This window comes from Planococcus citri, chromosome 2 (genome assembly GCF_950023065.1).
Source record: "Planococcus citri chromosome 2, ihPlaCitr1.1, whole genome shotgun sequence".
Lineage (NCBI taxonomy): Eukaryota > Metazoa > Arthropoda > Insecta > Hemiptera > Pseudococcidae > Planococcus > Planococcus citri.
Window position 1 is genome coordinate 73,306,923 of NC_088678.1, and position 12,404 is coordinate 73,319,326.

The following is a 12,404-nucleotide window of genomic DNA, read 5'->3' on the forward strand; positions in this document are numbered from 1 at the left end:
AATAATATCAGCATGCAGAATTTCTCCTACTCTTTTTGCTCTTTCCCTATCTTTTGAAAATACTTTTCTCGTCAGTTTGGACTTTGCACAAACCTGACAGTCATTTATAGTGGTAGTAGCAATAAGATCGTCTACACCATCAGTTACACCTTTTAATTTATGCATATAATCACTTGAGATATGGCCCATTCTTTTGTGCCAAATAATACCTTGAAGTTTCAATTTCTCAATTTGCTGTGGAGTTAATAATCGTCTACGTGCTCTTAATTTATTTCGATTAATTTTATTGTCATTTTTTGTAACAACATTTTTAGAATTATTACAAGTATCATCTAAATCATCTGATAAAATATGCGCTTCCAGTTTGAAAACGTCTGCTCGGACTTTTAGCAAGGTCACTTTTCGTTTCTCTTGTCTGGAAAAAATATAACCACTATTAGAGTTTAGGACAAAGTAAGTTTTCAAGCTTTCGTTGAACTTTTTAACACTTATCACATTATCAGTTGAACTTGGTACGTATTGTACATTTTCAAGTTCAATAAACATTTGTTTATCACCAAAGGTAAGTAATAATTTAAGAACCCCTGCACCAAGTGAAGCGCAATCCTCGTGAGACACGGAGGTGGTCACTGATTTAGGCGAAGAGTATGCTTTATAATTAATTAAGGAGTTCACATTCGAGACAATATGGTGACTTGAGCAAGAATCAGTCAAGAAAACATCAATGGGCAAATTATCAGTATTTATAGAATGAAAATTACCATTTTTACGAGGGGGTTTGGAACAATCTTTTGCTTCATGCCCGTAGCCGTGGCAGTTGAAACACAGACGTCCAGGATTGACACATGTCTCAGCTGTGTGGAAGTATTCGCTGCATTTTGAGCATTGTACAGCTCTTTTCTCATCTGGGCTCATGGATTTCAGTTTTAGTATTTGCTCATCTGTGTATTTTCTCTTAGGCGGAGGTTGCACTGAACCAGTATTTCTCTTGTCGTCAGTGTGCCTCTTAGTAGAGGGAGCACCGGACGAATCGTTCGAGGATCTTTTTCTTTTATCTTTATCGTCTGTACAAATTACATTAACAAATATATCATTAATCGAATTATCATTAATCGAATTATCAAGAACCGAAGAAAAATCATTTACATTAGCGTTTAGTAATTTATCATTTGTATTATTTACATTTTCGTATATATTAATAACATCCGACTCATTACCTGAAGGTTTAGCAAGAGGTTGGCGAGGTATTGATTTGTGTTCTAATTGCAAGAAACCATCCTTAACAGTTTGGAACTCTGGCATGTCCGTGAGCGAGGCGATGTTATTATAAAAAGAAAAGTAAATTGTTTTTGGATCGTATATACCACTAATCTTGTTGAGAAACATCGAGGTAATAAACTCCTGATTAAAAGTAGTGCCCATTTGAGTGAAATCTTCAATGCAGTTCTCGAAGTCCGTAGCAAAACGTACTGGGTCATATCCAGGTTTAAAATAGACTCTGGCAAGGCGATTGTTCAGCTGTACATAATCCCTCATACGAGTGGTAGAGTAAGTTTTACTCAGTAAGTTGAAGGCATCGCATGCCGATTTCAAATTCTGGATGAGGTATGTGTTGGAACGAGAGAGTGAAGCTTGCAATACTTGCAAAGTTTGAGCGTTTAACACGTCGCGCCTACCCTGTGAGATATTCACAGCCTGTCCACCATCAGTTTTAATGAACGGAAGAAGCATTAATGCTTCCAGGCTCAATTCTAATTTAATTTTCCAGGATTTAAAATTCTTGTAGCCCTGTAATTTCTCCGATTCATGGAATGATGGAATAATAAACGGAGGCGTGCGGTAGGCCTTGTCCAGCTCCGCCAGCCTGCTCTCTTCAGTATTAGTATTAGTAACATTTGGTAGTACTAATTTACCCGATTGAATTAATGACACGAGAGTAGAAAATTGACCTGTAACCATCTGACGAATTTGTTCTTCTGACATTATAGGCGTTGCATTTGGCGGTGGTTGAACTGGCTGATCATTTTTTTCATTATTTGCTGCACCTGCACCTCCGGACCGCGTGTTCGGCATTTTAACGGTTTTTATTCAACGAGAATTTTACAATTTTTCACTTTTTATTAATTAACGACTGTACGTTATCGAATGTACGATTTTTCTTTTAAAAAAATATAAAAACAGAGAAAAAAAACCACATTAAGTAAGTCATTAATGCATTAATGTCACGGGGACTTAAGCAATTACACTGTTACACCTTTAAAGCACATAGTACACATACGTTGTAATCGCAGGCACCAGGCTAGGAAGCAAGGTGGCAGCTGTAGCATTCCAGGGGTAGTTCCAGGGAGTTCCGTTCTAGTGGTAGTTCCTAAGGTATCATGGAGCAAGGTCGGGTGTAAGAGAGAGAGAGAGAGATATCCGCTAACAAGATCTTCTACTAATATTTTGTTTTTAGGACAGTTGTATGCGGAGACGATTTTCATACTACCACCATGGTGTTTATAGACTTCAATGCAAACAGCATCCAGGTTTTTCAATGTTGGTAGAGGATATTCATGGTGCTTAATGACATTTTTTACGAGTAAGGCTACGCCGCCTGATGCTTTGATGGATTTGTTATCTTTTCTGTATATTTTGTAACCTGGTAGTTTGATTACGTCGCGTTCATCCAGGTGGGTTTCAGTTATGCATGCTATATCAATGTTATGGTTCTGCAGGAATAGGCGGAGTTCCAAGAGATGAGTCTTCAATCCATTTGAATTCCAGTTCAGGATTTTTAATTTTGTAGGTGCGGATGAATTAGATTCCATTGTTATTGTTACTGAGATTAGTGAGTAGTTTTAGCAGTTGTTCCAATAACGGAGAAAGCATGAGAACCAAATCTCGAATAGTTGTAAGTATATCACTGTTATTTGGTTGTAAAGAGTTGGATGCTTTAACAACTGAACTGTAACTCTTACAAAGATTGGTTGAAGTCCTTATGCTAGCTTGAGGAACTGAAATTACTTCAGGAGGTGTATGGTTAGCTGCTGCAGGTATTTTTCTATCTTTGAATGATTGATATTTTACACATCCACGGTAGTTAGCTGGATGAGATCCATCACAATTAGCGCATGTTGCAGAGTCTACATTAGAAGTACATTCTGTGCTTAAATGAGCTTCTGCACATTTGATGCATCGTGGATTCAACTTGCAATAATTTTTAGTGTGGCCAAAAGCTTGGCAGTTGTAGCACTGAGGAATTACTCGTTTCTTTTCGATTTTGACGATTACATGAAATAGTGATGATATCTTGAAGATTTTTTGTCCGATGTCAGTATCCAAGATCAATACTTCACAGACAGGTATCGGCTGTTCATTTTCTTCTTAGTCTTTTTATTTTAAGTACTGGAATAGAGAGGTTTTCCAGTTCTTTCAGAATATCTACTTCGTTGATTGACGTTGGTAAACCTTTTATTATTACATTCAGTTTTTTATTTTGCGGATTCTGGAATGTGAAGTATTTGCGATTTTTTTGATCAAAGGTTCTGGTGAGGTTTCTGAAGTCTTCAATTGAATCGAGTTGGATACAAATTTGTTTGCCCAGAAGTTTAATTTGAAATTTTGAGGTAACTTCATTCTTTATAATGGCTAATTCGTCGAAGTAATTTGAAAAATCACGCAGAAATATCGGTGGAACTTTAATAGTCGTCGCTGACACTGTGGTAACATTGCTTTCAATATTGCTTTCATTTGGTGGAGGATGATTTTCAAGCATTTTGAATTTATTATTTGTTGTCGTTGTTGTTGTAGACGTTTCTTTTTTCTTTGGTATTCCGCTTTTCTTAGGTCTTTGGAAACCATCGGAAAGGACTTCCTTGAGTTCCCTCAACACCGCTGCCTGGGTTCGTTTGGCACCTTCTTCGATAGCTTTTTCTTTCTTGCTAAGCATTACAGTTCTTTGTTAGTAAATTCTTTAGAGGAGCAATTGGTTAATTTGCATGTACCCAGTATCATGTTTCTAAGCAAACTACATTGTTAAATGATAATGATGATAATTTAAGAATTTTTGTAAGTCTGTCAGTAAAGGAAGTCGATTAATCAAATAAACGACAACAACAACAAGAACTTTTTTCTTGTACCTACATGTACATACTCAAAATAATTTTCTTGATGATATCTTGAGCAATTTTTGCAATTTTGACCAAATAATACTTAGGTAGGTATATTAAAAACCGACTCCTTTTTTTACGAAAAAATTTTCAAAACAGATAGCCTTTTTGGAAAAAAAGAATACTTTTTACAGAAAAAACTAGTAAAATGGTAAATACAATGTAGTTGTGAGAAGGTTCAGATGTCAGATCGCAGAATCCAGTTGATATTCGAACGACGCCAAGACATAGGTAAACTGAAGATTTAAAATCTCTGTGATGAAAATTGTACTTCCAGATGATAATACATAATATATTATGTAGTACTAGGACGAATCACGAAAAAAACAGGTGGGAGATTTTGACCAAATTCGGCGTAAACCTTTATTTTGAGTTGAAAATTACCCATAAAATATTTAAGCTCTGGAGCTACTCCCGAAGAGGAGACTGGAGCCCTCAACGATAAAACATAGGACATTTTCGAAAAATCGTGGTTTTTTCGCTCTTGCTCCTACTCAACCTGTAAACTCATTGTCACTTCAGTTCCAAAATGTAGTATTTTGAGATTCTGAGTTGACCTTGACCATTGCCATCAAAATCCGAAACCACTTGATGGTTATACTGAGTGGTTGAAAATTCGCAAATCACTTATTTTTGGATAAATTCGTGTTTTGAAAATTTTTTCTTGGCAAACATTTCGCATTGATTATGCCAAAATATTGAAAGATATCATTCTTGATACTGGTGGAATATTTTGGAACACGGTGGTGCCAATTTTTTGAATCATTTTTGACATTTTCAAAAAAAAAATTTTATAACCAACCAACATTTTAGTTTCTTTTTTCAAGATACAATTACGTAAATCTTCCAAAAATCGCATTCAAAAACTCATAAATACACTAACGGAACTAGATCATCAGTTTAAAAAAAATCTTCAATTCTTATGTTTTTCTGCAAACTTGGGCAAAAATTTGAAGGTGGTCTGGCTTACCCCTCTGACTACGTACCTGCAACCTGACCTGAAAAAAGAAACTAGGAGTAGAATTAAATTTGATTGGCGTGTAATGAAGATTAAAATAATGAAAAATGACAATAAATTTTCAAATTTTGTCATATGTAATGAGAGCCAAACCCAAACTGATATTTTCTGGGACATTTTTTAGTCCCCACTTACAACAGATACTTTAGTTTTTCCTTCAATTTTCATTGGCCAAACTATTATAGTTTGTTTTGTTCCAAAATTAGTTGGCTCGCCATAAGTGTCACGTGATGAACGGGAGGGGGGAGGGAGAGGGTATGTTCGAGGGAACCATACCGTTTCAGTGTAAGTAAGTAGATATTTCCCTTCGACCATACTAATTTTTTATTAATCTTTAAATACCGGGAGCGTGTAACGACCGAACTTGTTTTTTTTTTTTTTTGATTTGTGGCTGCACTGAGCAGTTAGCTCATGACTCATTTGCAATTAATTGTACACACGACTGATTAATAGTTATCTAACACTTTGTTTATCAACTTATCGAGTTTTATGATGTGAATTTTTTAAATGCTGCGTACTGCGCAGTAGTACGTTACGTACATTCCCAGAAAGAAGTTGTACAAGCTGATCGATTATTCAAGGTAAGTAAAAATACATACCTATTATTAGAAGTAGGTAGGCTAGGTACGTATATAGATTATGTTGGATTTGATAAGGATGAGTTTGATTTGTTCTTCTATAATCTGCAGGTAAGTATGTAGTGCACTTACGTAGTACCTACGTTGGAATATTTCGTATTTCAGTGTTAATCATGAATCTGTTCCTCAATTCTCCTCGACTTGGGACTTATTAGTCTATTAATTTGTTTATTGAGCTAGTGTTGGATTTTGTTCAGCTCATAAGGTAGGGTACAGGCTAAAAGCGACAGAATCCCCGAAATACTTTTGATTTTCTTCAATTTCCAAATTTACCTAGAATAAAATAATTTGTGATTACCTACTGATCATTTTATTTCACCGTGACTATCAAAAGTGCTCTGTATAAAGTTTAGTAATGTTTTTATATTGTACAATCAGCCATTTCTGTATGGTAACTGTGTAGGTAATTAATATTGTATAATCTTTTATCATTCTTTTGATCATTTTACAGTTGTTCGAGTTTATCTGCTAGCTGAGTTAGTAAAGTACCAAGTTATGGCGCAGACTAGTCCAGATGAGCGAATTGCTAAAAGTCAATGTCGCACGAAAGTCGAATTAAAAAAATGTTCTTTCACATGGATAATCGATCATTACGAAGTTCTTATTAAAAGAAAAGGAGAAATATTAAAATCGTCAGCGTTTTCTGCTTTTGGTGATGATTTCAAGTGGCATTTGGAACATTCAGTTACCAGGTATCTATGAATTTTATTCGCTTGTATGGGTAGATACATACAACAATACAAATTCAGTTTTTTGGACTAGGTAGGTACCTATTTCTTTTCTTTCTTTTTTGCTGTAGCGTTTTTCATGAAATCTATAATATTCATTTCAGTTCTGGAAAGTCGCAGTATGCTTCATTCGCATTATGTCCCGATTCTAAGGATGATCTTGAAAAGTACGGCCCTGTATCTGGAGATGTGAAAATCATAGTTCGTACCATAACTATTGCCAGTTCCTTCACTTTGACCTTTGGCAAAAACGACCAGTATAGTACTTCATCTTACTGCCCTGTCAACGAAATGCAACGATGGACATCTGAAGCCGGTCAATTAAAAGTCCTTTGCGAGCTAACCTATGTAAAAAGTAACGATATTGTAAACGTCTCTTCTCCATATTATTCGAGCACGATTGGAATGTCTGAATCTAGACTTTCAACAGACTTGGAACAATTATACATCGGTGACTGTTTCAACGACCTGACAATTTCAGTCAAAGGTAAAAACTATGCCGTCCATAAAGCTATTCTAGCTACTCGTAGTTCAGTTTTCAACGCCATGCTTAGGAACGATATGCAAGAAAGCCAGAAAAATCTTATTAACATCACCGACATCGAGCAAGAAACCTTCGAAGAAATGTTACACTACATTTATACGGGAAAAACGAAAAATTTGGACGAATTAGCCTTCGAATTGCTACCAATAGCAGATAAATATGATCTCAAGGAGTTGAGGATCATGTGTGAAAACGTAGTGTTCAAGAAATTATCTACAGACAACGCTGTGAAGATTTTAATATTGGCTGATATGCATCATGCTGAAGAATTGAAGAAGGATACTCTTCAATTTATCAGAGATAATTACGCCAATTGCGAAGATTTTAAAAATGCCGACGTTTTGAATAATTTGACAACTTCTCGTGCTCAATTATTGAAAGATATGTTGGATGTTTTTTGTAAGATTTAAAGGATTTTTGTAACGTTTAATTTTTATAAAAAACTAAACTTTTGCAACATACGTAGGTACAGTAATTATTCAATGTGTATCTTTTTTTTTTTTATTGATTCAATCATCTTACCTACCTACTCAAATATTCGTTACTTACTTGAATTTAGATTTAAGATTTGATGGATCTACCAAGGGGAGAATTCCAAATTTTTCCTATATGTCGAATAATATGTCTTTGAGGTCGTAAAATTCGAATCCGGAGTCATTTTTTGTGGTGAAGGTGGAAGGTGAGTCGTAGGTTCGTATGGGTGGGGGATTTCAAATTTTGCATATGGTGTAATACGTCAATTGATGTTTTCGAGGTTGTAGATTTCGAATCTGGAGTAGGTTTTTTGGTAGAATGAGGAAAGAAAAAAATTTCAAATTTGGTTTTTAGGTAGGTATTTATCTCAATGTTTTCTTATACCACAGATGTTCAAAGTTGACAGTTTTTCTATATAAAATCAGAATTCAGAACATGTTTTGAAAAAAAAATCCTATACAATCAAGCAATATCATGTGTTCTTTTTTGCAGGGTGATGTCAGATGTGTACCTATTTTGGAGTAGTGTATACTATGTTTTGAGGATTTTTGGTTTTGTTTTCTCAGAAGATTATAATTATTTTTTCTCTTAGGTACATGAGTTTTTTAATTTTTTACAAATACATTTTTGTACTCTACAATAAATTGTCAGATGAATTGTTTTTCTGAAGTTACCACAAAGACAGCCAAAATGCCACTATGGAGGAATTAATAGGCAGGAGGGGGAGATTTCTACAAATCGCCATTTTCATACACATCCGTGATCCGCGTTTTTGAGCGAAAGGTATTTCAAATAATCATTAGTTAGCTCATTTGATTGCTGTTCCAACTTCCACGGGGCACAGTGGGCCACAACTTTCCCTCCCCAAACGTTCATACTTAAATAGCACTCGACCCAAAAAACTAGATCAAGATTCAAATTCTGCGATTTTGAAAACATATAAATCATCATAAGTATTACACAATAACATAGGCAAAATTTGAAATTTCTCCTCTCCCCTTGCCTCGCCCCTCGCCCCTGCAAAAAAATAACCCCAGATTCGAATTATACGACCTCAAAAACATATCAATCGACATATTACACATAGATATAGGCAAAATTTGAAATTTCCTCTCTCTCCCCTTGACTCACCTCCCACCCCTACAAAAAAATAACTCCAGATTCGAATTCTACGACCTCGAGAACATATTATTCAACATATTACACAATAATGTAGGAAAAATTTGAAATTTCCCCTCTCCTTACGCCTCACTCCCCCCCCACTCCTACAAAAAAATAACCCCACATTCGGATTTTACGTCCTCCTCGAAAATATATTATTCGACATATTGCACATGTATGATAGTACGGCCGCGGCATATGACAATAGGAGTAATTGCACCCCCCCCCCCGCCGATCCTCCGGGACAACTTTTTCCTTAAAGGGGACATCCTAAGGAACATTTTAAAGCAAACTTGCCCAAAAAAAAGTTGGCCTTACTTACAAAATGGCGGCCATTTTGATTGACAGATCAGCCGAAATCGCAGATTTTGCGTTTCACCGTAAGACTTGCACGAAATTTTTCAAACTTTACAAAAGTAGATCGAAAGATCATACAAAAATTTATCACCAGTCAAAATTTCAAAAGCTACAGTGCGTTTTTCGATTTTTGGTGAATTTTTGAAAATCTAATTCAGGCCAAAAACGAGGGGAAAAAATCAAAATTTTACCAAATTGACAAAGAAAGCTGAAATTTGGGATATACCCTGTTTTCGACATGCCAAATCGATTGGAAACGGTTTCAACCCGTTTTGAGCAGTTCTGGAGCCTCCAGCAGATTTTTGAAACTCGAAATTCCCACAAAATTCCATAAAATTGGAGTTGTAAAGCTAACATTTATTCTAAAAACTAATTTCAATACGCTACGAAGTACTGCAGGTGAATTTCAAGTCATTTTGGAGCCTCCAGCGACGTTTCGAAAATTCCTGAAGCCTCCAGCAGATTTTTGAAACTTTAAATGTTCACAAAATTTCATCAAATAGAGATGGAAAGCTGAAATTTACTCTACATTCCAATTATTTTAACACCCTCTGAAGGCGCCTTCAGGTGGGTTCAAGTCATTTTAGGGCCTCCAGCGACTTTTTTAAAAATTACTGGAGCCTCCAGTAGATTTTCGAAACTTGAAATTTTCTCAACATTGATTTATCAAATGGAGTTGGAAAGCTGAAATTCACTTCGCAGACTACATGTTGTTTTCAAATGCTTTTGAAGCTTCCAGCTACTTTAAGGAAATTTCAATTTTCCAAAAAAAAGTCGCTGGAGATTCAAAAATGACTTGAAATTCACCAGCAGTCAACTTCGTAGCGTATTGAAATTAGTTTGCAGGATGAATTTCGACTCTCCATCTCAGTTTGATGAAATTTTGGGAAATTTCAAGTTTCAAAAATCTGCTGGAGGCTCCAGTAATTTTCAAAAAAGTCGATGGAGACCCTAAAATGACTTGAACCCACCTGAAGTCGCCTTCAGAGAGTTTTAAAATTGGAGTGTAGAGTAAATTTCAGCTTTCCATCTTCATTTGATGAAATTTTGACAAAATTTAATGTTTCAAAAATCTGCTGGAGGCTCCAGTAATTTTTAAAAAGTCGCTGGAGGCCCTAAAATGACTTGAACCCACCTGAAGGCGCCTTCAGAGGGTGTTAAAATTGGAGTGTAGAGTAAATTTCAGCTTTCCATCTCTATTTGATGAAATTTTGTGAACATTTAAAGTTTCAAAAATCTGCCGGAGGCTTCAGGAATTTTCAAAACGTCGCTGGATGCTCCAAAACGACTTGAAATTCACCTGCAGTACTTCGTAGTGTATTGAAATTAGTTTTTAGAATAAATTTTAGCTTTACAACTCCAATTTTATAGAATTTTGTGGGAATTTCGAGTTTCAAAAATCTGCTGGAGGCTCCAGAACTGCTCAAAACGGGTTGAAACTGTTTCCAACCGATTTGGCATGTCGAAAATAGGATATATCCCAAATTTCAGCTTTCTTGGTCAATTTGGTAAAATTTTGAATTTTTCCCTCATTTTTGGCCTAAATTCAATTTTCAAAAATTCACCAACAATTGAAAAACGCACTTTAGCACTTGAAATTTTGACAGGTGATAAATTTTTGCATGATCTTTCGATCTCACGTTGAAACGCAAAATCTGCTATTTCGGCTGATATGTCAATCAAAATGGCCGCCATTTTGTAAGTAAGGCCAACTGTTTTTTAGGATGCCAAGCACAAAATATAAAGTTATTTTTTGGGTCCCATCCCACAATGTCCCTATAGACTTTGTAAAAAAAAAATTGAGCGAAAACGAATGATATAAAGTGGTTACTTTTATCAATTTATTGGACTGACCTTTTTCGAAACACTCACTCTTTCCACCCCTTTTTCAGACACCCCTCTTGAGGGATGGGTATCGAGCGTAGTATCAAATTTTCAAGAATTCGAAGGGGAACATTTTTAGTATGATAGTTTTTCTCGTAAACCTAATAGTTTCGGAGTAAATCGCAAAAAACATGAATTGGAACCGGTTTTAGCCCCCTAAAAAATCAGCTCCAGGGGTAGGAGGTTCAGTTTTTTTTTTTGGTAGCTCAAGGGGTTCATCTAAACACATTCCCGAAGAAAAAATTTATGTGCCAATTTTTTCCTTTTTAAAACCGCTATTTGCCCGCTCTATCTCTGAAATTGAAGGCTTTACAGGTACCTAAATCAATTTTCAAGGATGTCTCAAAATTTCTATAATCCACTGTTTCCAGCTCTTTTAATATCTCTTTTAATTTCAATGTTAGACAATAACGTATAACGAAATAACATTTTTTGACTCGTCTTGAAAAATTACACAAGAATTTACCTTAAAAATTGGCAAAAATTCAGTTTTTGTAAATTTTGAGAAACTTACCACGTACCACGTACAAATAATTAACTGTATTCGCAAAATATCGTTGACTGTAGCGCCTTCAGTTTTTGAGACAGGTAATTTTGTTTCGTCAGACAACCTTTTTTGTTCGTCTAAAAAAATTATGCCAGAATAGTGGAACTAACACTGAAACGAAGAAACTGAAACTAAGATTAAAACCGAAATCGAAAAAAATAAAACGGAAACTGGAATAGTTTTATTTTTAACACCCTGCAGTCCTGCACAGGAGGCCTATTATGAACTCGCGTTACCATAACGAAATTCGTTACCGATTCGTTATCCGTTCGTTAAGAAGTGGTTTGACCAGTTTTTGGCTCTTTACATAACGAAAGGTTGGAAGGTGTCGTTATCGTAAAGAAACCTTCGTTACGGATTATTGCGTTTACTTATGTCAACTTTTAACATAAAATAGTTGAAATTTTCAGTGAGCACGTGCGTGTTTTTAAATACTGAAATGTTCGTAATTTTATCCTCTTTGAAATGGGACTTTCCCCAAAGCTGTACCTCTCACCGTTCAAAAGTTCTCGACGTTTAAAGCTGCGAAAACAGGCATGCAAGAGGTAAGTATTGAACTTCAAACTAAAATTACTCAAAATTTTGAACGAACATCTAGGTATTTTAATATCGCAAAATGTTCGTAATTTTATCCTCTTTAAAATGCTTCTTAACCGAAAGCTCTACCTTTCATCGTTCGAAAGTTCTTGAAGATCAAAGTTGCAGGAAGTGGTCAAATTGTGTTATTACTGTTATCAGTCTTTTTAGTGTGTTGATAAGTGACCACTTTTCGTAACTTTGATCTTCAAGAACTTTTGAAAGATGAAAGGTAGAGCTTTCGGTTAAGAAGCATTTTAAAGAGGATAAAATTACGAACATTTTGCGATATTAAAATACCTAGGTGTTCGTTCAAAATTTTGAGT

The 12,404-nt window shown here is 35.4% G+C and overlaps 2 protein-coding genes across 4 annotated transcripts; one reads left to right on the forward strand and one right to left on the reverse strand.

The window, feature by feature from the left end:
- Positions 1-7: 7 nt before the first annotated feature.
- LOC135837673 (uncharacterized) lies at positions 8-3,993 on the reverse strand. Its single transcript, XM_065353028.1, has 3 exons — positions 1,218-3,993; positions 762-1,064; positions 8-415 (listed from the first exon to the last, which is right to left on the reverse strand). The coding sequence occupies exons 1-3, from the start codon at positions 2,071-2,073 to the stop codon at positions 396-398; spliced, it is 1,179 nt and encodes a 392-aa protein (XP_065209100.1). The 5' UTR covers positions 2,074-3,993; the 3' UTR covers positions 8-395.
- Positions 3,994-5,606: 1,613 nt separating this feature from the next.
- LOC135837674 (speckle-type POZ protein-like) lies at positions 5,607-7,540 on the forward strand. Of its 3 annotated transcripts, none has more exons than XM_065353031.1 (3): positions 5,607-5,750; positions 6,259-6,569; positions 6,640-7,540. In XM_065353031.1, the coding sequence occupies exons 2-3, from the start codon at positions 6,463-6,465 to the stop codon at positions 7,487-7,489; spliced, it is 957 nt and encodes a 318-aa protein (XP_065209103.1). In that variant the 5' UTR covers positions 5,607-5,750; positions 6,259-6,462; the 3' UTR covers positions 7,490-7,540. The 3 variants fall into 3 exon arrangements, with proteins under 3 accessions (XP_065209103.1, XP_065209101.1, XP_065209102.1); XM_065353029.1 differs by having other exon boundaries at positions 5,608-5,750; positions 6,259-6,499; XM_065353030.1 differs by lacking the exon at positions 5,607-5,750 and adding an exon at positions 5,868-6,154 and having other exon boundaries at positions 6,259-6,499.
- The last annotated feature ends 4,864 nt before the right edge of the window (positions 7,541-12,404 follow it).

What these genes read in the sequence shown, in the direction of transcription:
- LOC135837673 (XM_065353028.1), bottom strand. Translation starts at nt 2,073, where the DNA reads ATGCCGAACACGCGGTCCGGAGGTGCAGGTGCAGCAAATAATGAAAAA. An exon ending in ACCTCTTGCTAAACCTTCAG is followed by an intron (nt 1,065 to 1,217) that starts GTAATGAGTCGG and finishes TAATTTGTACAG; the next exon opens with ACGATAAAGATAAAAGAAAA. An exon ending in CAAACCCCCTCGTAAAAATG is followed by an intron (nt 416 to 761) that starts GTAATTTTCATT and finishes TATTTTTTCCAG; the next exon opens with ACAAGAGAAACGAAAAGTGA.
- LOC135837674 (XM_065353029.1), top strand. Translation starts at nt 6,303, where the DNA reads ATGGCGCAGACTAGTCCAGATGAGCGAATTGCTAAAAGTCAATGTCGC. An exon ending in TTGGAACATTCAGTTACCAG is followed by an intron (nt 6,500 to 6,639) that starts GTATCTATGAAT and finishes TATTCATTTCAG; the next exon opens with TTCTGGAAAGTCGCAGTATG.